Source organism: Notothenia rossii (genome assembly GCF_949606895.1).
Source record: "Notothenia rossii genome assembly, chromosome: 3".
NCBI lineage: Eukaryota > Metazoa > Chordata > Actinopteri > Perciformes > Nototheniidae > Notothenia > Notothenia rossii.
In genome coordinates, this window is record NC_136901.1 from 42121043 (window position 1) to 42145946 (window position 24904).

At 43.5% G+C, this 24904-nt stretch overlaps 2 protein-coding genes across 4 annotated transcripts in view; both read left to right on the forward strand.

Moving 5' to 3' along the window:
- Window positions 1–2619, forward strand: part of ttc29 (tetratricopeptide repeat domain 29) — a 7028-nt gene extending 4409 nt beyond the window's left edge. The window contains exons 10-12 of one of the 2 annotated variants that reach the window (XM_079669460.1): window positions 1–16; window positions 617–706; window positions 2356–2619. The exon at window positions 1–16 is cut by the window's left edge and continues 108 nt beyond it. In XM_079669460.1, coding sequence (XP_079525586.1) covers window positions 1–16; window positions 617–706; window positions 2356–2526 — 277 coding nt within the window. In that variant the 3' untranslated portion in view covers window positions 2527–2619. The remainder of the gene's footprint in view (window positions 17–616; window positions 707–2355) is intronic. The other variant, XM_079669461.1, reaches the window with a different exon arrangement.
- A 210-nt stretch (window positions 2620–2829) lies between these two features.
- Window positions 2830–15491, forward strand: slc10a7 (solute carrier family 10 member 7). Of its 2 annotated transcripts, XM_079669463.1 has the most exons (13): window positions 2830–3510; window positions 5446–5528; window positions 5925–6061; window positions 6491–6566; window positions 6690–6728; window positions 7826–7861; window positions 8145–8228; window positions 8636–8801; window positions 10390–10441; window positions 11473–11546; window positions 12157–12302; window positions 13951–13972; window positions 14611–15491. In XM_079669463.1, the coding sequence occupies exons 1-12, from the start codon at window positions 3411–3413 to the stop codon at window positions 13969–13971; spliced, it is 1014 nt and encodes a 337-aa protein (XP_079525589.1). In that variant the 5' UTR covers window positions 2830–3410; the 3' UTR covers window position 13972; window positions 14611–15491. The 2 variants fall into 2 exon arrangements, with proteins under 2 accessions (XP_079525589.1, XP_079525588.1); XM_079669462.1 differs by lacking the exon at window positions 13951–13972 and having other exon boundaries at window positions 2834–3510; window positions 14611–15490.
- Window positions 15492–24904: the final 9413 nt, after the last annotated feature.

Genomic DNA, 24904 nt, shown 5'->3' on the forward strand with positions numbered 1-24904 from the left:
TACCTACTTTACAATGGTATAACACACACACACACACACACGCAAACACACACACACACACACACACACACACACACACACACACACACACACATCACTTTTTTCTGACATTTCTCACATATTTTTCAGACTTTCACAAAATATTCTGAAATTTTTAACACAATATTTGTAATTTTTTTGTCAAACATATATCACATTTTGTATTTAAATGTACCATAACATTTTCATATATTCTTAACATGTTTCCTATTGATTATATTCAAGGAAACGTAACGTCTCAGCTCTGATTCTGTGTTTATTATAACTATTTATCTGCCTTTATTTCTTGAACCACATTTGTTTTGTCATGAGTGCTGTGTGTAGACCGGTTATAATATGTTATTATGAATAAAACATTTGAACAAATAATTACAGTAGAGATGAAACAGGTGTTAAAACCAGCTTCTGAAGCCCAAACATTAACATGTTGATGTGTTACATTGATAAAGAGTGAAGAACTACAGGTAGATATAAGTGCAAATGGAACAACCTGAATACAAGACTTTTAGAAGTGCAGCATTGATTTCCCTCAGGATGAATATGTTGTATTTCCTTCTTCTCGTGTCTCTGGTCGTAGCGTGAGTACAGCAGAGCCTCTGAGTTCTTCCTGCAGGGTTATGAAGTTTCCTGTGAGCTGGGAGACGTGGCTCTGCTGCAGAAAGCTCAGGTGAGTTTCTACCAATCACTTCAAGGATTCAAGGCTTTTATTGTCATTCGTACAATACAGTAGATATTTCATTGAAAATCTGAGATCCGTGTATCCATCATTTCCAAAATGTAGAGTACATTAAGTAAGAGCAGAGGTGGGAAGTATTGGAGTACAAATACTTTGTTACTGTAATTAAGTACATGTTCCTGTTATCAGTACTTTACTCCACAACTTATTTTTCTGACGACTCTTGACTTTGACTTCTTACATTTTGAACACAAATACCTGTACTTTCTACTTCTTACATTTTGAACACAAATACCTGTACTTTCTACTTCTTACATGTTGAACACAAATACCTGTACTTTCTACTTCTTACATGTTGAACTCAAATACCTGTACTTTCTACTTCTTACATGTTGAACTCAAACACCTGTACTTTCTACTTCTTACATGTTGAACACAAATACCTGTACTTTCTACTTCTTACATGTTGAACACAAATACCTGTACTTTCTACTTCTTACATGTTGAAAACAAATACCTGTACTTTCTACTTCTTACATGTTGAACCCAAATACCTGTACTTTCTACTTCTCACATGTTGAACTCAAATACCTGTACTTTCTACTTCTTACATTTTGAACACAAATACCTGTACTTTCTACTTCTTACATTTTGAACACAAGTACCTGTACTTTCTACTTCTTACATTTTGAACACAAATACCTGTACTTTCTACTTCTTACATTTTGAACTCAAATACCTGTACTCTCTACTTCTTACATTTTGAACACAAATACCTGTACTTTCTACTTCTTACATGTTGAACTCAAATACCTGTACTTTCTACTTCTTACATGTTGAACTCAAATACCTGTACTTTCTACTTCTTTCATGTTGAACCCAAATACCTGTACTTTCTACTTCTCACATTTTGAACACAAATACCTTTACTTTCTACTTCTTACATTTTGAACCCAAATACCTGTACTTTCTACTTCTTACATGTTGAACACAAATACCTGTACTTTCTACTTCTTACATTTTGAACCCAAATACCTGTACTTTCTACTTCTTACATGTTGAACCCAAATACCTGTACTTTCTACTTCTTACATGTTGAACACAAATACCTGTACTTTCTACTTCTTACATGTTGAACTCAAATACCTGTACTTTCTACTTCTCACATTTTCCAAACAGGCTGGTTCCTTTAGTCTGAATGTGTGTTTGGTGGCGTGATCATTATTATTTAGAGTCATTGCGTGCCTATTGATTTGAACACGATCCGTGTATCCATCATTTCCTGGTCTTCTCTAAAGAAGAGGGACCAATGAAAACATTGTCATGTTGCCGTTGGTCACCATGGAAACATTGATTAGCTAACAATGACATTATTGTTCTATTAATATAAAGGGAGGTCAGGTACTCTTTAAAACAGCTGCTAGTTATGGGTACTTTTTACTGAAGTACATTTCAAAGCCTCTTTACTTTGACTTGAGTAAAGAAGTTTAGTCAGTACTTCTACTTTCACCAGAGTATTTTTAAACACAAGTATCTGTACTTCTACTTGAGTAAAGGATGTGTGTACTTCTACTTGAGGAAAGGATGTGTGTACTTCTACTTGAGGAAAGGATGTGTGTACTCTTGCCCTCTCTGCTCAGGTGTTGGTGGGAACTTCTCGCGCTCGCTCTCTGTTCGGGAAGTTCAGCGCTGACGTGGAGTCGTGTTCGCCGGCCGCTCTGAAACGCCTCATCTCGTGGAAAGAGACGAGAGGACGACAGGAAGTCGGCTCAGATTCTACAGGAAGTGATGCTGCTTCTGCCTGGTACTGAAAATACATCTCATAACAACACTGGGGAACACAGCTACTCTTTATACCCAGTAACCATTCACTGTTGTACAGAATAAAAACTTTCAAAATCAAATATACCATCTGTGATCTCATTATTTCAACACCAGAGGTGGGAGAAGTACTCAGATCTTGTACTTGAGTAAAAGTAGAAGTATTTATACTTACTCCAGGACTTTAACTTGTAACAGAGTATTCCTAGAATCTGGTACTTCTACAAAGTACTTTTACTCAAGTACAAGATCTGAGTACTTCTACTTTTACTGAAGTACAACATCTGAGTGCTTTTTCCACCTCTGGTTGAATTAAATGCAACGTATTATATTTTTTGTAATTTCTGTATGGATGTTATTGAATTGTTACTATTATTAATTTTTGTGTTACACTATTTCAAGTATTTATAATTTTGTTATTTAATTTTCAGAGGAAATACAAATAAAATGTTCACACTTTTATTTCTTGGCCATTTTTTTCAAACATTTTTAATTTGATCTCGCTATATATACTAGCTAAATTATTTTAATTATTTTTCACAAACTGTATTTATCTAGGTATAATTTATCTACTTTAAAGAAATATCATTAATCCCCTTTATTTATCTTTGTTTTCCAAAAAAAAAACGAATTATATTGTATTTACGGTGCGTCATTTCTACCTACGGTAAATCCTGCGCCTCTCCCCCAGTCTTTACGGCGCTTCTCCAGACCATGTGTGCGGAAGTAGCTCCTCTTGTTCTGCTTCTGTTTTCTGACAGAGGAAAAAAAGCTCCAGAGGAGAATCTCTGAGGAGGCTGAGTTTAGAAACTTCTACCCGGCTTTGGAGTGACGCTGGCCGGCAGGAAAGATCTGGAGCACCGGGGTCTGAAACATGGGCCTCCTGGCGAGGGTCCGGAAAGAGTGGTTCATCATCGGGATAGTGCTGGTCATCTTATCCGCGAAACTGCAGCCGAGCATCGGTGTGAGAGGAGGTGAGTAAACACCCAGTGAAGTTCATTAAAATCTCTAAATAATATTAATGTGTCTAAAAAAATTGGTTTTATTATCTTTTAGTGCCAGATTTCTAAAGCGTTTCCTCCTATTTGTATGTACTTTTTCTCTTATAGCCACACATGATCTCGTAGAAAATGAATTGATAGCATTAATTCAAAGTTATGAATCAGTGGAATGGATCGGTATGGGAGTGCTTCACCTGCAAGCATTTTAATTTCAATAAACTACCAACTTTAATACTTAATTTAACTCCGTTTTGCCCATCGCTCCTGGCTTTAGAATGGAAGAAAAGTGGTTTAAAAGAAAAGTTGAATTTATACTCAAATACTTGTTATTTATTATACATTTTGTACGCCGAATCATGTAGGACTAGGTAAACAAATTAAGCCTACAGTGAATTTATAATTAATGTTTATATTTGTTAAAAAGTTGAATTCACTTTTAAATTTGTGGTTTTCTAAATGGAGTTTTGTTTCCAACGTGTATAAGGGCTACTACACTCCCCTTCAAGTGTGTGTGTGTGTGTGTGTGTGTGTGTGTGTGTGTGTGTGTGTGTGTGTGTGTGTGTGTGTGTGTGTGTGTGTGTGTGTGTGTGCGTGTGCGCGTGACTGACTATGAGGGAGACTTTGTGTGTGTATGCGCGCGTGTGTGTGTCCTCTCCTTACCTGGCGCTGCAGTGACACGTTGCATTCAGCCGTAATGTCAACACACACACACACACACACACACACACACACACACACACTCATTGGCTCATATCTCTTTTATTTACTCATGTGGGAGTTTAGCAGCTCTTTGGTATCAGGCTGTAAAATAGATAATCCATTATCTTGTATGTATTTTCACTGAGGAAACACAGTTGTTATCGTTCCCTGTCTGATGACCTCTAAGGAACCTGTATCAGTTCAGTCACACCTCCAGGTTGTATCCTGCAGATTAGATGAGAATAGCTCCTGTGCTGCCAGGATGCTGCCTTCAGGTGCACCTCGGAAACTCCTCCATCCACAGCAGAAGTTAAAGGTCCCATGTCCCGGCCATTTCTACTGATCATAATTCCGTTGTTGAGTTCTACTAAAATAAACGTATATTGTGCAATGTTCCAAACTCTCATTGGTTTCTCATACAGCGTCTCTGTATAGTATGTGTATTCACTCTCTGTCCTACACGGCTTGTTGGAGCTCCTGCCCCCCCCCCCCCCCCCCCCCCCTCCCTGTGAGCCCAGTGGTCGGCGAGACACAGCGAAACCCAGCCCGAAACACACACACACACCCACAGCTTGGCTGGGAGTTTGTGTGTGTGCCCAGGCTGAGTTCCGCGGTGTCTCGCCGACCCCACACCAGTGAGCCAGCAGCAGCGAGCCTCGCAACGTCCCGCCGAGTGTGTTTGTGTGAGGAAGTCCTCGGATTGGTCCAAACGTAATGGCTCCGTGGACGTTAAGTAAATATACCCGAAATACGGGTCTATACCCAAGAAGTAAACAATGGAAAAAGAGAAATCCCCATCGAGGCGTTCAGGGGCAGCATAGACAGGTCTGTTCTGTGTTAGAGTTTTACTCCCTACAGGGTGTACTCTGAGGGTTTTGACTCTGCAGACCGTTTACATGCAGAGAAACCTTCATGACACACAAGGGGACGGGTAACAACCAGAAAAGCATGACATGGGACCTTTTAAGCTTCGTGCTTTTGTTCAGAAATAGAAAAGTGAATACATTTAAAGATGAATTCAATAGAAGAAGAAAATAAATGTTATATGCATTCACGTTGTCATTTATATTGTCTATGTTGACATTTCGTATTTACATTTCTTACACTTTTATTCAAGCTTTGTTGATCCATACAGACTCTAAACCCCCCCTGATTTTTAATCTATAAACATTGATAAACCTCAAACTGTGACCTTGTGTCCTCTCTCAGGTCCATTAAAGCCGGAGATCACCATCGCCTACTTCGCTGTCTCGCTCATATTCTTCAACAGCGGCCTGTCGCTGAAAACAGAGGTGTGTGTGTCAGTGTCAGTTGTGCCCATTGCTCCTGGCCTTAAGATGGAAGAAAAACTAGAAAGTGGTTTAAAATAGTTGAATTTCCACTCAATGCTTGTTGTTTATTCTACGTTAAGAACGCAGAATTGAAGATTAGAACTTGGTAATTAAATGAAGCTTACAGTGAATTTAAAACTGATGATTATCTTTGTTAAAAAGTAGAATTGTGTGTGTGTGTGTGTGTGTGTGTGTGTGTGTGTGTGTGTGTGTGTGTGTGTGTGTGTGTGTGTGTGTGTGTGTGTGTGTGTGTGTGTGTGTGTGTGTGTGTGTGTGTGTGTGTGTGTGTGTGTGTGTGTGTGTGTGTGTGTGTGTGTGTGTGTGTGTGTGTGTGTGTGTGTGTGTGTGTGTGTGTAGGAGCTGACCAGTGCGCTGCTTCACGTTCGACTGCACCTCTTCGTCCAGTCCTTCACCCTCGTCTTCTTCCCGCTCGCCGTCTGGCTGCTGCTCCGAGTCCTCTCCCTCTCCAGCATCGACCAATGGCTGCTCAGAGGGTACGTGTGTGTGAGAGTGTGAATGCTATCCTTTATGTAGGTACCTGGAGTTATGTTGCTGACACAAAGACCCTCATTCACCCTAAAACAGGTGTGTGTGTGTGTGTGTGTGTGTGTGTGTGTGTGTGTGTGTGTGTGTGTGTGTGTGTGTGTGTGTGTGTGTGTGTGTGTGTGTGTGTGTGTGTGTGTGTGTGTGTGTGTGTGTGTGTGTGTGTGTGTGTGTGTGTGTGTGTGTGTGTGTGTGTGTGTGTGTGTGTGTGTGTGTGTGTGTGTGTGTGTGTGTGTGTGATCCGTTGCTGTGTGTAGGTCATGTGTGTGCTTGTGTGTATTTTAGGCCTGTGTGTGTGAGTTAATGTCAGATAACTACAGAGTGTATTTTAATTTATAATTGTATTATTTTCTTCTCATTATATCCTTATTGTTGCCTAGGTTACAGACTGTGAGCTGCATGCCCCCCCCGGTCTCTTCGGCCGTTATCCTCACCAAGGCTGTCGGAGGCAATGAGGTAACACACACACACAGACACACACTAGTAGGTCATCACCCTCCAATGGTTGAGAAACGATGTAATATTTAATCATGTTGTCCTAATGACTAACTGTGTGTGTTCATATGTGTGTTTTTGCAGGCTGCTGCCATCTTTAACTCAGCGTTCGGGAGTTTCCTGGTAAGACTTCGTGTGTGTGTGTGTGTGTGTGTGTGTGTGTGTGTGTGTGTGTGTGTGTGTGTGTGTGTGTGTGTGTGTGTGTGTGTGTGTGTGTGTGTGTGTGTGTGTGTGTGTGTGTGTGTGTGTGTGTGTGTGTGTGTGTGTTCACAACTACCAATATTTACTAGTCGACACGTTTTTCAAAAATAGCAGTCGACTAGTCGTTACGTCATAATAAAGACACACAAAGAGAGGTGTACAACTGTATTTTATATTGGAACTCATACAGTAACATTAAACACTGCATTTTAATTTGTGTTACATGGCTGAGTAAATAACAAACAGTAACTGGACTCACCAAAATCGAAATCAAAAAACTCTTGTTTACATAAATGCCACGTAAATCCAGTGCGCATTGCGCAACACTTTATTTGCTGTCCTCCACGATAACGTCCAGCTTTCCATATTTTTGGTTTGAACACCAACGCATCGACATGTGAGGGAAGGAGGCTTGACCGCTTTCGGGTGACAGTGTTGCCTGCCAGGGAAAAAAACCTCTCACTCGGGGTGCTTGTGGCTGGAATAGCCAGGTAGCTCCTCGAAAGCGGTGCACGTTTTCTGCCCACCACTCCAGTGGATTATCCATTGTGGGGATATGCGGTGTCCGCTGGCAGTAATCCCGTAGCTCATCATCCGCATCACTGTTGACCCGTGTTTTCTTGCTGTTCGTTTGCCTCTGTTCAGTGCTGACGCCGGTCCGTTGCTCACTGTTGCTAGCATTACTGCTAGTGCTAGCTGTCGGCAACGGGTGTTTAATCTTTAGATGGTTGCGCATAGCAGATGCATTTGTATTGTACTTCAGTACAGCCGTACACAACTGACACTTCACTGTGGAGTTGGTTACATCTTCGTTGAAGTACTGCCATACATAAGAATGTCGGACGTGTTTTGTAGCATTTTGCAGTACCTCGTTTACCTCCATTTTTTTCACGACTAGTTGACTAGGGCCTACAGCGCCGACTAGTGGTAAAGGTAGTCGAATAGTCGATTAGTTGGTGAAACCCCTAGTGTGTGTGTGTAGGGAGTCGAGTGTTAATGTGTGTGTTTCTGTCCTTCAGGGGATCATCGTCACCCCACTGCTGCTGCTGCTCTTTGTGAGGAAACACACTCTTTTATTTACACTTTAATTACTTTCAAATACTGTCATGTGTGTCAAAGAATGTCGTGGTGCCTTCAGGTGCTGCTCGTAAACTCCGGTATCGTACAGCAGTAGATGCAGCCAGTTGCTTTTGTCCAGAAATATGAACAAATCATACAGAAACATTGTCTTTATTGCCTCTTTATTATAAATGAATGTAACACATGAGAACAATAGTTAAATATTGCTCTTATTTAAATATATAAATATTATTAACGTGATTTCTGTGTGTCTCACAGCTCGGCTCCCCCTCCTCCGTCCCGTTCTCCTCCATCTTCTCTCAGCTCTTCATGACGGTGGTGGTTCCTCTGATCCTCGGTCAGGTGTGTGTGTGTGTGTGTGTGTGTGTGTGTGTGTGTGTGTGTGTGTGTGTGTGTGTGTGTGTGTGTGTGTGTGTGTGTGTGTGTGTGTGTGTGTGTGTGTGTGTGTGTGTGTGTGTGTGTGTGTGTGTGTGTGTGTGTGTGTGTGTGTGTGTGTGTGTGTGTGTGTGTGTGTGTGTGTGTGTGTGTGTGTGTGTGTGTGTGTGTTGAGTTAACTCTCTGTGTGTGTGTGTGTGTGTGTACTCTGTGTGTGTGTGTGTATTAACTCGGTGTGTGTGTGTGTACTCTGTGTGTGTGTGTGTGTATTAACTCGGTGTGTGTGTGTGTATTAACTGTGTGTGTGTGTGTGTATTAACTGTGTGTGTGTGTGTGTATTAACTGTGTGTGTGTGTGTGTGTGTGCGTGTGCAGGTGTGTCGGGGCTTCCTCAGAGAGTACCTGGACAGGAGGAAGCTTCCCTTCAGCACCGTCAGCAGTGTGGTGCTCCTCCTCATCATCTTCACCACCTTCTGCGACACCTTCAGTAACCCCAGTATCGAGCTGGAGCCCAGCAGCCTCTTCATCATCGTCATCATCAGTCAGTGCTGCAAAACACTCCTGTCCACACACACACACACACACACACACACACACACACACACACACACACACACACACACACACACACACACACACACACACACACACACACACACACACACACACACACACACACACACACACACACACACACAAATACAGTATTCAAAGGAAACCAGCTTGAAAAAATGAAACTTGTTTTGTCAAAGTACTTTTTTATATACATTTAAAACAAAAACAAAATATATATAAAAACAAATTATTGCACTTCCTCCAACACCTGAGACACAAAGTCTGTAATAAATGCAAAAGAAAGCTGCCTAAAAATAATCAGTTGCATGCATTCTTTCCATATATGTAAGAAACGGTTCTACTTTTGTAATTTAATGCAGAATAAACCATCCTTTCTAACTTTACTGTATTTTATTAACGATGTAAACACAGTGGATTTGAAGTTAAAGGGGACCTATCATGCAAACTGCACTTTGTGATGTCTGTTATACATAGACATGTGTTCCCGGTGTGTCAGAGAACTCACGCAGCGTCAGAAAATAAAACCCCCTCTCTTTTCCTCCGTACCCAAATCTCTAAAAACGGGGGAACAACGGAGCTGATCCAGATTTGCGTCTGATATGACGTAATATCTGAAATATGGACCCACGACCCTATCAGAAACATTGCTATCAGAAAAAATACCCGACTGTTTTGGACGTAATATGGCCGGTGTTTACATTAGCATCGCTAGCACTCAGAGCTAACCTGTACTGGAGAGCATGTGTGTGAAGAAGCAGGAAGTAAAAAGGAACTCACCTTGTGGTATAACCGGCAAGAGAGAAAGCCTTTGAGCTCCATACTGGGTGTTTCTCAATGTCGAGGAAGGCTGCTCCAGAGCCACTAGTTCAAGGATGCTACGTCATCGAGTCCCGCCAAAGGACTGTTCCAATGTCCAGGCTCCTTGGAATTCTACCGAGCCCGGCGTCCATTGTAGCGAGAAATTTCGAGGCTGCACATGTGTATCCTCCGCGGTCTTAAAATTCCCACAATGCTTTGCGCACGGACCAATTTCCAAATATTTGGCGGAAATCGCGCTCCATTTAAGGCGGGGCCTCGCATAATGACGCACACCTGTTAGTCTGTTCCACAATTCTTCGTTTTCCGAGGCTAGGAAGGATTCTTGCCTCGCTTCTGAAGGAAGTGACTCGGAAGACATGTGCTACCAAGCGTGTCCTCGACATTGAGAAACACCCTCAGTTTCAGAAATACTCCTTGATAATCCATGATATGGCGTTTCATCACGGCAGTGTTTAGTTTAGACAGTAGCTGCCGGGTCCCGCATGAGCTCAGACCCCTCCCCTTTTATTTGTTATCAATTTTTTAAAGCTCTATACCCCAAATCAGCACTTTGGAAACAGGAAGTGAAATAGTGGGATATGAGGCATGGCTAGAATGGGGGATCTGTTTGGTATTTTGAGCAAAACACTTCATAGACATGTTTTTTATATGTTTGTATCTGAGACCTATGCTATTGCCTAAAGATAGCATGACAGGTGACTTTTGACATTGAACTGATTCCTCTCTTGTTGCAGTCTTCTCCATTCAGCTGAGCTTCATGCTGCTCACCTTCGCCCTCTCCACCAGGTCAGTCTCATCCTCCTCTCTTTACACATTTGTGTTCATTACTTACAGCTGTCCAGCAAATATTAAACACATTAGTCTCACAACATAGATAGATACTTTATTGATCCCTCTTTCGTCACAGGAGCAGAAGTGTGTAAAAGAATACTACAGGAACTGTCAGGGAATAATTCTGTATACATGTTCACCTTTCGCCCTCTGACGCAGCTGCCCAGCCTCGAGCAGCCGCTATCTCCCTTAAGGAGGGGCTGCCCTAGCAAGTTGTTGTTGTTACCAGTTTATGACCGGGCAACTCTCGGTCAGAGATAGTTATTGTTGTGGGATACCTGGAACACATCCTTCTCGGGGTGTAGATGACCCCGAGCCATAAGCGACAACAAATGTGATTCAGTGTCCTCAGCTGTTTAGTCTATCTATTGAAGAATGTAGATTATTACACTCTCTAGTTAAAACCTGGAGCTACAGGAGGGCTCTTCAGAATTGATTGTGGCATCTCAACCATGTGGTCAAACCGTGGCCCTTGACATGTTTTGTGAATTCTCCGGTCGAAGCTCCAAATAAACCGTCAGTGTTTGCCATCAAAGCTCCAGCTCTCCTCGTGTCTCTCTGAGTCCTGACTCCATCAAAGCTCCAGCTCTCCTCGTGTCTCTCTGAGTCCTGACTCCATCAAAGCTCCAGCTCCCCTCGTGTCTCTCTGAGTCCTGACTCCTATCGCTTCAGAAGTTTCCCCCACAGGAACATGTGCTTAATAAGCGGGACAGTGCACATTGTCAGATTTCAATCAGTTTCCTTTTGATTGTGTTTTCTTTATTTATGCAGGAAAATATCTTTTTATACCGGCTTCAAGCCAGCAGAAATACCTTAGTGTACATTATGAGTGCAGCTTACTCATCATACTGTGGAAGTGCTTTTAATGCAGAACACAGTCATGTACTAGTTTGTATGTTCTGTAACCGTAAGAGGGAACAGAGGAGAGTTTAGATTTTATATTATCTACAGGTGAGATGTTTCACTTCCTGTTTGTCTCTCTACAGGTCGGGGGCAGGATTCAGCCCCGCAGACACCGTCGCCATCATCTTCTGCTCGACACACAAGTCCCTCACTCTGGGTACACACACACACACACACACACACACACACACACACACACACACACACACACACACACACACACACACACACACACACACACACACACACACACACACACACACACTGATCCAGAGGCATTATTCCCGTTAGTTACAGATAACATATTTGAAGTGACAATGCTAAGTCTGTTTACAGGTGTCGGGGAGATAGGCCAATGCTGCAAGCCGGCTGTTGTTAGATTAAAAGTCTGAATTAAATAAAACAAATGACATATTTACCCAGGGTTCGAGTTATAATCTGAGTTTCATGGGGGTCTTTAAAACTAACGTGAGGGGCGGAGATAAATATATCAATAGCAGCCGGGTAATAACTTAAATAACGGGTGGTATCTATATACCTTGGAGGTGCAGTGCGGGCATTCAAGAGAGAATACCATGCGGAGTTCTTTTGGAAAACATGTTTTTATTTTAGCCTATGCCACGTTAACGTAAATAATACTCATTAAATTGACCCATGCATCATTTGTGATTAGAATAACGGTTGTTAGTATTAGCGACCCCCAGAGATGTGTGATTGCACGGCTCCCACATTACCCTAACCCTGTACCCCCCCCCCCCCCCCCCCAGGTATCCCGATGCTGAAGATCGTGTTCGAGGGCTACGAGCACCTCTCCCTGATCTCCGTCCCGCTGCTGATCTATCACCCAGCTCAGATCCTGCTGGGGTCAATACTGGTACCGAGCATCAGGAGCTGGATGAGCAGCAGGCAGAAGGTACACACACACACACACACACACACACACACACACACACACACACACACACACACACACACACACACACACACACACACACACACACACACACACACACACACACACACACACACACACACACACACACACACACACACACACTGACTGACTGGCACACTCACAAGCACACACACACACTCACAAGAACACACTCACACACACACACACACACACACACACATACTCACAAGCACACACACACACACACACGCACACACGCACACACACACACACTGACTGACTGGCACACTCACAAGCACACACACTCACACACACACACACACACACACACGCACTCGCACTCGCACTCACAAGCACACACGCGCACACACACACACACACACACACACACTGGCACACACACACACTGGCACACACACACACACACACACACAGGCACACGTGCACACACTCACGCGCACACACGTGCACACACTCACGCGCACACACTCACGCGCACACACACACACACACACTTGCACACACACACACACACACACACACACACACACGCACTCGCACTCGCACTCGCACTCGCACTCGCACTCGCACTCGCACTCGCACTCGCAAGCACACATGCGCACACACACACACTGGCACACACAGGCACACACACACACACACACACACTGGCACACACAGGCACACACACACACACACTGGCACACACACACACACACACAGGCACACGTGCACACACTCACGCGCACTCACGCGCCCACACTCACACACACACACACACACACACACACACACACACACACACACACATACACATACACACACATACACACACACACACACACACACACACACACACACACACACACACACTCATTCATCCATTTACTGTATTTGCAGTAAAGGTCTAAGCAAGTTGTGCATTTTGACCTTTTTAATGTGAATCCAAACTGAACCCAGCTTCAGTTAGATGAGAGAACCGAAGGTTACATCCACAATTACGTTTACCTTTTACAGATCCAACACCATGATGGATGTTAATCTATTCTGATGCTGAATGTGCAATAAACGTGCTCATAAGACGGTGCAGAACCAACATGCCTTTCCCTCACAGAGGCTGCAGGATAACACCTCTAATCAAGCACATTTTAATACATTACAATCCTTTAAAAGAAAATCTAAAACATGCATAAACATCTCAAGGAAAAGACCAATCAATTTTTTTTTAAAATAACATTTCTCTATTGAGGGTAATATCTCCAGACGAAGAATGAAAAGAAAGGGCTAAACAAAGACTTGTAATTGATATTTAAAGTCATATAATTGCATTAAATCTCTTAACAGTCAGATATTTCCACTTCCTCCAACACCTGAGTCACAAATGCTGTAATAAAACATGTTCTATAAGAATACAAACACAAGAAATGGAAAAGAAAGCTGCCTAAAAATCCATTATTTCCGTTTTCCAGAAAAACCCAGATTTATTTTCATCCATCTTATTGTTGTTGTTGTTGTTGTTGCGAGCGTCCATCCCCTTGTATTTGAGGTTTTCTTCTTTCTGCACTAATTTGTAACCTGATCTAAATCTCTCTGCTGTGGTTCATTATTCCACGATAACTCTGACCGCTTCTCTCCTCTCCTGCAGTCTAGTCTGTTGTTGAGATAGGGTGAGTAGCGAACTGACGGCTAAATCAAAAACATATCTTTGTAATTCTTCTTCTTGCCTTTTTATAATTTAATATATTTGAAACCGCTCTGCCTTTAAGCTGTGGTGGGCAACAGCGCCCTCTGCTGTCAGTCTGCATAATCTCCTGCTTCACTTTGACCATCAGTGGCTGGTTTCATGGTGGTGGGTGTGATGGTGAATCACCGAATACTTCTTTTGAACAATGTGGAATTAAAAACCTCTCGAGTAAAATATTTATATTTTGTATTCGACACAGGGAGGCATCTCTACAAGTATTACAACTGAGGCTCACATTTATTGACGTTCTGGATTAATTCTGAGAATTCACATCTTTTTTGTTCTACATATCTGTTTAATTTACCCAAACACATAGTTTTGGTGCTTCAGTGAACTTTAATGATTGTTTACTGTTTTGTTGATTCAACGTTGATTCATTAATTTACGAAAATCCGATAAAAAAATAAAATAATTATTTGATGTTAAAATCCTTTTGCTATAATTTCTGGAAACTGGAGGTACCTGATCCCCCTTCCTCTGTCTTGGTGATGGGCTATCTTTCTCACATTGATACACACTTTCTCTCACACTCCTCACTTCCTGTTTCTTGTCTCTTCGCAGGCGGTGAAGCTGTCGGCTCTGCAGCCGGTGTAAAGGAGAAACCAAACGAGTGTTTTTGTGGATTTGCACCGTGTGTGTTTGTGCTGTGAAGAGGCACTACGGCGGAGGGATACGTGCCTTATTACGAACAACAAGAGACCTCAGCGCAACTTCTCAGTTTCTACTAAAACTTCCATCATATAAGCTCCTCTTATATTTAAAATACGTTTTAGTTTTATATGAAGAACCCAAAGATTCCTGGGGAAAAAAGGACAGAAAAGGGAGCGTTTGATTCGCAGATCGGCGCCTCCCGGCAGGATGATGGAGTTACTGGGACCAACTTTTTTGGGGGTGATTTTTCTTGCTTTTTTTTTACTTTTTCTATCTTTCTCCTAGCTGTCACTGCCAGATAATATGTTACTTTTATTTGTCTTGATAGTGTGGAACTAATTCTGGATTATCTGACGTTTAAAATACAATATGATAATGATTTCTGATTCTTTCCAGAATGATATGATTGTGCTGTGGTGAGGGAAAGGTGAGATACCCAACTGATGAAGCTGTGATATTAACATTGAGGTAGGGAGTCTTATATATAACGTATATATATAGCATACAACCTTATTGGTGTATCACATCTCCCCAAATGTAGATCTGAAGCAACATTTCTTCAGTTTATTTGGTAGATTCACAAATCTCTACTTCTTAACCGACTGAAGCCTCTAGTACAAAAAAGCTATTTAAATGATTCACCATATCAGTAACAGTCAAGCTGTTTTCGCCAGAAGTGTATTTTTGGAAGAAGGATATCAAGTAGGGCTATCTTCTACATGTTAACACAAAATAAGTATATGGTAATAAACCTTCAAACTTTAAAAAAAAAATTGTTTCAGGAATTTGTTGAAGCTTTATTTATTTTTTGATTGCATGATGAACAGGTAAGTCTTGCCGTTGAATGTATCTCTATATCAGGGGTCGGCTGGCACGCGGCACCGTAACCAGTGGCACACTAGGAATAAGTGGAATAAGTGTGCAAAATATTTAAATTGTATTTTCGGATCCTGAACGAGACCGCCGCCAGAGCGCGTCTCCCATTACCTGCAGAAGGAAGCCATGCACGCAACGCAGCCCCGGTCTCTTTACTCCAGGTGACTTTCTGCCGCTTTCCTCCGTGGTGCAGTGCTGATCGTTTCAACACGGAGGAAAGCACTTCACTAATTGCAGTACCCATAAGGAGCTGTACAAATGCCGCAGTTTTTGCGTGGCTGTGCATTTAGTTGAAAGCCCAGTGGCGATCTGCTCATCTCTCATCGAAATAATATTCTACAAAGGGGGCGGACTGGCCATCTGTGTGTTGAACTTTCCTGTCGGCTCCCAGACCGTAGTCGAGGTGGGCAGAAGCAACAAGCTTCAGGTTCAATAACCCACTTTAGCTTAAATGACTGGAGAGAGGCGAGCTCTTCTTGGGAGGCCGTTGCATTTATTTAGCTGTTCTTCTGTTTCACAAAATACATCACAGACCTCTGTTTTTCTGCTTTCCCGTTTCACTTCCAGAAACACGCTCGCTCACTGTCGCTCTACCATCCACAAACACATGCACAAGCCACACCCCTCTCTCTCTATCTCTCTCTCTTAAAGGGACAGCGATCTCATCTCACTCTGCATGACCCGACGCGACCCTAATATCATAACATGTGTGCTCTGGAGAATCACAGAACAGACGATCGTCCTTATTATTATGCCGTTTAAACCAATTACTTAAATTTGTTTGTTAAATTCGGCATCGTGTATGTTGCGACACTGCTTCCCCGCAGCAAGGCTCTCCCGCCCTCCTGCTGATAGTTGACGAGCGTTAAGCTCCTCAACCCCCCCCCCCCCCCCCCCCCCCGTTGATAATTCTCGATAGTTGGCACGCTGATAACAATTTTTTTTTTAAATGGCACTTCATATCAAAAAGGTTGCCGACCCCTGCTCTATATAAATAAGAAGACAATGTGCTAATACAGTAGGGAGGTATTTAAATAATAAATATAAGTACTGTGTCAGGAAAATGATCACATGCTCTTAAATGGGCCAGGTATTTATTTGGCTTTATCTTCACACCCCCCTGCAAGCTAAGTTTAAAGTGCCTTGAAATTGTTGCTCTAACTTCCTCTTGAAGTTTTAACGCCCTGTGTCTCCTTTATATCCCGTTAAGGCAACGTTCCTCCTCGAGGGGCCATTTAGACACAGAAAATTTGGAATAAACTCTTGCATTTGTTGTCTGAAACACTCAGGGAATTATTGGCAGCTCCTTAATTTCACTGACCCATCTTTTTTCTGGACAGATGGCGATGCTGTCACCGCGTTCGGATGAAGTAAAAATAAAAATGAGACTGTGAAAGTCCTGCCAATAGACTCGAGAGGCCTTATACACAACCAGAGAGTGTGTTGAAGCACTGCTATCCACAAAACCTCATGATACAAGAGTTAAAATCAAGATGTGCACCATGTTTAATTCTTAAAATATACTTTATTAATAGGTGCGTTCATATGACTTAACATCTTTTACAAATATATGAAGTACTCATCGTTAACTGGCTTTTAGCAGTTGGAGATTGAACTCTTTGGTAGAATAAGTGGTACAGAATCTTAGTAACAATGTTAGAATTGCTAAATTATAGTTGTCAGCATGCAACCCCTGCATTTACTAAAAATAGTACAATCTATATTTCTGATGCACTTTTCAACAAAACAAGCAAAAAGTGTCCACCGAATGGTGTATGTCATCCTATCCTTGTCTGTAAATACACAATCCAACAATCCTACTTTTATCTGGAAGCAGATTCTCTAAACCTGTTGTAGGCAGATATTTGTAGCCATTAAAACGTTCTTGAGCAGAAGAAATAAAGCTACTTAATACTCCTGCTAATGGCCCTAGGTTACTTAAGGTAACTCCTATTTCTATTTTCCATTTTAGTCTCTTAACCTATCTTCAGTCTCCAGGAGTTGCCAGTATATCGTACTCTGCCAGGAGCACAAAACTGTTCTCTCTGATTCTCCGGACTCGGACCAGATCTCCACACTCCTGGACGTGGAGAAGCCCTCTTTCTCCCCTCGCATACTCCCTTTCTCGGTCATGTAGCGTCACTTCCGTTCGTTTTCCACAAGCTTGACGATGCATATACCTCACCCCGACCACCAGCACCATGCCAAGACCAGCTGAGCATCCAAACAACATGCCCAACTCCCAAGAACTGTGTCTGGGGATAATGTCCGGAAGCTTCCCCTCCTTTCCTGGAGTCTTAACGGCATCGAAGGGTCGTTTGGGTTTAGTATCAGTCTTGGGAAGGTTTGGTTTCAACTTGTGGCCTGGATTTAGTTTGACGTTTGGGTCAAAGTTGGGATGGGGATCGGGGTTTGGGTGAACCACTATTCCTGGTGTTGGTAGGTCGAGGTTAGGCTCAGGATCAGATGTTAAGATGTGGTTCTGAATGGCTAACTTTTGACCTAGGGTGAGTTGTTTGGAAGGCACAGAAGAGGATGTTAAGGGGTTGTAGATGGAGCGACGGGGAGCTGGAGAGGGTCCTGGGTGAGGGGAGGTAGAAGATATTGCCGATGAATTTAGGAAGGATGAAGGATCGAGTGAAAAGGAGGAAGATGCTGAGGTAGAATAGATGGATAGGGAAGAAGGGGGGTCAGAGATGGAAGTTGTTGACGAGGCAAATGGGGAAGAAGGAGGGTCAGAGATGGAAGAAGTTGATGAGGCAAATTGGGAAGAAGGGGGGTCAGAGATGGAAGTTGTTGACGAGGTAAATTGGGAAGAAGGGGGGTCAGAGATGGAAGTTGTTGACGAGGCAAATGGGGAAGAAGGAGGGTCAGAGATGGAAGAGGTTGATGAGGCAAATTGGGAAGAAGGGGGGTCAGAGATGGAAGAGGTTGATGAGGCAAATTGGGAAGAAGGGGGGTCAGAGATGGAAGAGGTTGATGAGGCAAATTGGGAAGAAGGGGGGTCAGAAATGGAAGTTGTTGACGAGGCAAATTGGGAAGAAGGGGGGTCAGAGATGGAAGTTGTTGATGAGGCAAATTGGGAAGAAGGGGGGTCAGAAATGGAAGAGGTTGATGAGGCAAATTGGGAAGAAGGGGGGTCAGAAATGGAAGAGGTTGATGAGGCAAATTGGGAAGAAGGGGGGTCAGAAATGGAAGTTGTTGACGAGGCAAATGGGGAAGAAGGAGGGTCAGAGATGGAAGAGGTTGATGAGGCAAATTGGGAAGAAGGGGGGTCAGAGATGGAAGTTGTTGACGAGGTAAATTGGGAAGAAGGGGGGTCAGAGATGGAAGTTGTTGACGAGGCAAATGGGGAAGAAGGAGGGTCAGAGATGGAAGAGGTTGATGAGGCAAATTGGGAAGAAGGGGGGTCAGAGATGGAAGTTGTTGACGAGACAAATTGGGAAGAAGGGGGGTCAGAGATTGAAGTTGTTGATGAAGCTAATGGGGAAGAAGGGGGGTCAGAGATGGAAGAGGTTGATGAGGCAAATTGGGAAGAAGGGGGGTCAGAGATGGAAGAGGTTGACGAGGCAAATTGGGAAGAAGGGGGGTCAGAGATGGAAGTTGTTGATGAAACTAATGGGGAAGAAGGGGGGTCAGAGATGGAAGTTGTTGACGAGGCAAATGGGGAAGAAGGGGGGTCAGAGATGGAAGAGGTTGACGAGGCAAATTGGGAAGAAGGAGGGTCAGAGATGGAAGTTGTTGACGAGGCAAATTGGGAAGAAGGGGGGTCAGAGATGGAAGTTGTTGACGAGGCAAATTGGGAAGAAGGGGGGTCAGCGATGGAAGAGGTTGACGAGGCAAATTGGGAAGAAGGGGGTTCAGAGATGGAAGTTGTTGACGAGACAAATTGGGAAGAAGGGGGGTCAGAGATGGAAGAGGTTGACGAGGCAAATTGGAAAGAAGGGGGGTCAGAGATGGAAGTTGTTGACGAGGCAAATTGGGAAGAAGGGGGGTCAGAGATGGAAGTTGTTGACGAGGCAAATTGGGAAGAAGGGGGGTCAGAGATGGAAGTTGTTGACGAGGCAAATTGGGAAGAAGGGGGGTCAGAGATGGAAGAGGTTGACGAGGCAAATTGGGAAGAAGGGGGGTCAGAGATGGAAGAGGTTGATGATGCTAATGGGGAAGAAGGAGGGTCAGAGATGGAAGAGGTTGATGATGCTAATGGGGAAGAAGGGGGGTCAGAGATGGAAGTTGTTGACGAGGCAAATTGGAAAGAAGGGGGGTCAGAGATGGAAGTTGTTGACGAGGCAAATTGGGAAGAAGGGGGGTCAGAGATGGAAGTTGTTGACGAGGCAAATTGGGAAGAAGGGGGGTCAGAGATGGAAGTTGTTGACGAGGCAAATTGGGAAGAAGGGGGGTCAGAGATGGAAGAGGTTGACGAGGCAAATTGGGAAGAAGGGGGGTCAGAGATGGAAGAGGTTGATGATGCTAATGGGGAAGAAGGAGGGTCAGAGATGGAAGAGGTTGATGATGCTAATGGGGAAGAAGGGGGGTCAGAGATGGAAGTTGTTGACGAGGCAAATTGGGAAGAAGGGGGGTCAGAGATGGAAGAGGTTGACGAGGCAAATTGGGAAGAAGGGGGGTCAGAGATGGAAGTTGTTGACGAGGCAAATTGGGAAGAAGGGGGGTCAGAGATGGAAGAGGTTGAAGAGGCAAATTGGGAAGAAGGGGGGTCAGAGATGGAAGAGGTTGATGATGAGGAAGAGGAGAGGTCTGGGGCGAGGGTGGAAAAAGATGTTGAGGAAAGGGTAGAACCAGTTATGGATCGGGAGGAAGAAGTTAATGAAGGCACAGAGGGAAACAAGGGTTCTGGTGATGGATACTTGGAGGGGTTTGAGAAAGGAATGGTTAAGGAAGATGGCGTTGAGGAAGGTTGGATTGAAGACAAATGAGAAGGAATTGAGATCGGAGAAGGAGAGGGCAGAGCAGAGATGGCTGGAGATGTTTTGGTTTTGTTCTTCGTTGAGGGAGAAGACGACAAAGATTCATAGGAGACCGAAGTTAGCATGGATACTAGGGTTGGGGGATGAAGAGGGGTGGTAGATTTAACGAGAGGAGAGGCAGGAACGGTGTGAGTGGAAGAAAAGAATAAAGAAAGAAGTGGGGGGGGTTTTGAGGGAATGGACGTCATCGTGGTTTTGAGCTCTCCTCGAGTTTGAAGACCTTTGACCTCTATATCCTCATCGAGTGTGAATGTTGGGTCGGATCTTGATGTGAAGGGCAGAGGGTTGATGGATCGAAGAGTTACTGAAGGTTGCTTCCCCTCAAAGGTATGTCCTAATGGGGTACTTGTTTGGGAAAGGGCCTGGGGGAAGATACTTGAATGTGGAGGTCGTGTTTCAGATTTGGATTGGACTGACTCGTGAAAACTAGCTTGACCCTGAGTTTGAGTTGGGATAGTCTCGGGGATGTCTTGGTGGAAACTGCTCAAAGGTGGAAGTGGGTCGGTAAGCGGTACAGGTGTTGAAGACTGAGGTTGAGTTGGACTGGTTGGCCTTGACTTGAATCCAGGTGTAGGTTGGGGTAAACTGCTCCTTTGTTTGTTGGGAAGGGGCTTACGAAAGGAGAGAGTTGTGTAGAACTTGAGAAAGGACTGAAGGGTAGGACTTTTGGTTGGGGGAATGTGGTTTGGCAAAGATGTTTTGGATTCGGTGAAAGTTTTAGATGAAGATGCTTTGAAGAAACGAAATGGCGGACTTGTACCAGTTTGGGACTGGAGGAAAGGCTTTGGTGAAGAAGTTTGAATATGAAAGATAAACTTGAATGAAGAAGTTTGCGAGGTGAGAAAAGGCTTGGGGTCAGGGTTTTGGGGATTAGGGGTGGTCTGTCTACCCATTCCATCTTTATTTAGACTCAATAGGACCTCGGTTAAGCTAGTTCTCCATCGTTGCGAGGAACCACCTTGGGTTACGAACTTTTCTGAACTGGTTTGGTCCTGAATTGGTCCTTTTGGTCTTTGGGGATTCGTCTTGTGCAAACTGTTTTTGGTTATAGTTGTTATGTTGGTTTCTGGACGTAATGGTTGGACTTTTGTATCAGGAATGGTGGGCAGTTTGGGACTATCCTTTAAAGGAGGTATGGAAGCAAGGGATCGCTGCAGCAAAGGAGAACTGGTTGAAGTTTGCCCTGTGATGTTAAAGTCTGAAGCCATAGGAGGAATGTGGTTGGACATGTTTCTTGGCACATCAGTATGAGTACCAGGGCTTCTTTCATCAGTTCTTGCCTCTTCGGTCACACCGGAGAGAGATCCTAAACTCACTGGGCTGTTCCTTTTATTGAATGCTTGATGTGTAATGTGGTCAGCTTTAAGGGAAGTAACAGAGCTTTTCATTTCAAAGACTGGACGGGTGACTTCTGTCAGTAATCCCAGAAGTGTGTTGCTTTTGGTTCCAGTGTTTGTTGTTGTAGGCGATCCTGGTGTAGAAGCAGGGTTGGCTGTTTGTCCTTTTGACGCTGTATGAGCTTCAGAAAACAAGGAGAGGGACAGATATTAGAAATGAGGAGTGGATAGAAAAACTGAAATAAAAGAACACGTAGTTTCTTTTTTGCCTAATTCAATAAAAAAGTTGAACAGACTCCTGAAACTTGAGGTACACATTTATAGTCTTGTACATAGAATATTCTGTAAGTACATTCAGTATCATCCAACTTGCATACCTGGTAAAGCGGTTACTTCATCTTCCTGTTGTGCAAAAGCTGAATTCCCTCCATCCGCCCCTGTGATGTAACGCCAACTCCAAGGAATACGACTCCCATCACGCACCACTGCAGACTCGATACCTGCCCAGTACACAAAGTAAGACTGCACCACCGTGAGGCTGGAATGACAAACAAAGAGGCTTCTAACCAAAAAATGAATTAAATATTCATTTAGGATTAGGCGCATCTACCGGTATACGGATACGATAACACTTTAATGCTCAGATCAAGTCTGAAATATGACTTGCGTCGCAGCAGCTCCATGCGTAACATCAACAGACAAACATCAAGACATAATACATGAAAAACAAACATTTAACATAACATCACAATCACTGAGAGACAACCTGCTCAAAGGGCCTTCAGCGTGCATTTGATCTGTCGCTCTGTGTTTACTGTGATATATATCACAGGTCTCAGATATATCCAGAGCCCTTCACAAACAGATCATTGCAGCATTACCCATAATCCCCTCTGTTTCAGCCCTGGTTCCAAAGTGCTGATTCTCTGTCTGTTACTTTAGATGGAAATAAGGAGCCCCTCCCCACGCCCCTCTGAGAGACATTTGGTTACAAAGAACTCAATGGTGCTCTAGGAGGAGATTCAGGTGATAAGGGGGGGGGGGGGGGTTACCTTGGTTGCTGATTGGCTAATGGTTACACAAGACAAAACATTGTTATGACATCATAAAGAGGCCGAAATCTGATCAGCTCATTTTCAGACAGGTTTTTATAGAAATCGATCAAAAAGAGAGAGAATCTTTGTTCCTGAAACTTTCAGAGTCTCTTTCCACAGAGGGGACACATGTTGATGTAGAAGAGACATGAGGAAGAGGGGACACATGTTGATGTAGAAGAGACATGAAGAAGAGGGGACACATGTTGGAGACATGAAGAAGAGGGGACACATGTTGATGTAGAAGAGACATGAAGAAGAGGGGACACATGTTGATGTAGAAGAGACATGAAGAAGAGGGGACACATGTTGGAGACATGAAGAAGAGGGGACATGTTGATGTAGAAGAGACGTGAAGAAGTGGGGACACATGTTGATGTAGAAGAGAAGAGGGGACACATGTTGATGTAGAAGAGACATGGAGAAGAGGGGACACATGTTGACGTAGAAGAGACATGAAGAAGAGGGGACACATGTTGATGTAGAAGAGACATGAAGAAGAGGGGACACATGGTGATGTAGAAGAGACAGGAAGAAGAGGGGACACATGTTGATGTAGAAGAGACATGAAGAAGAGGGAACACATGTTGATGTAGAAGAGACATGGAGAAGAGGGGACACATGTTGATGTAGAAGAGACATGAAGAAGAGGGAACACATGTTGATGTAGAAGAGACATGGAGAAGAGGGGACACATGTTGATGTAGAAGAGACATGAAGAAGTGTTTGGTCTTTTGAACCCCAAAACTTACAAATGTCAGACTTACTAGAACCTGATGTCTCCCATGGGCGCATCGGGAGCCCTCCACACAAACGAGAGGTTTCTCTTCAATTGTTTGTCGGAGTGGGTGAGGGTGTCGCCCTCCGAGAGGCAGCGCAGGGTGTGAGTACCGGGTGGAGTGAGGGTCCAGGACCCCCCCACCAGAACCGGCCCCAAAGACCTGGGTCGGACCTCGAGTCCTGGACCCTCCACTCTGCGAGCCTGGAGCAGGAAACCCATGAAGTCTCGAGAGCTTCGGACCGTCACTGAGGACCAAGGTATAGAAACACAGAAACAAGAAGAGACATTGAATGAGTGTTTGCAGAAACATTCAGTTATTAGTACACTTTCTAGGTGTGCTATTTTTACCTTGGTACGCTAGGAGCCAGCATGACTGTTAAGCTTTCCATTTGTTTGTGGTACCTTGGTGGTATAGAAGATGAAACAACCAACGTCCGTGATTAAAAGGATATTTGTAGTCCATTGACTTCGTCTCTTAATTCCCCTTATATACTAATAACTCTAATAAAGTTAGGGTTAACATCGTTAAAGGAATACTTGAAAATGAACATTTGTATTGTATGTCAATAGCGGGAAACCTATGAAGTCTCGAGAGCTTCGGACCGTCACTGAAGACCAAGGATTGGAAACACAGAAACAAGAACAGACATTGAATGAGTGGTTTGCAGAAACATTATTCTATTTCTATTCAATTCAAGGCTTTATTGTCATTTGCACATTAGCTACGGTGTATGGCAATGAAAAACTGAAGTCTCCTCCAACAGTGCAACACATAGGACATAAAATAGAAATGTACACGTTTCTTTAAGAGTAATTCGTTAATGTATTTACTTGTGTTTATCTGGGGTGACTCGTACCACTTCAGCAATCTCAATGGAGGTACATGAACAACCTTCAGAGTTTTTGAGTTGATTATCAATGTGTCCCGACAGGTAGAAGTAATTAAGCTGTTAGTTTGTAGGATAATTAGTAGCTGTAGAATTTACTTCTTTTAGCAATTGTTAAATAGTTTAAGGATTACCTGTGACTAACTGTCCCGGCAGGTAGGAGGAGGCGGATGTTCGCAGCGTGACGTGGCTGCGCTGCAGGTCCTGAGGCTGAGCCCGGATGTGTCCAGGAATCATTTCTCGA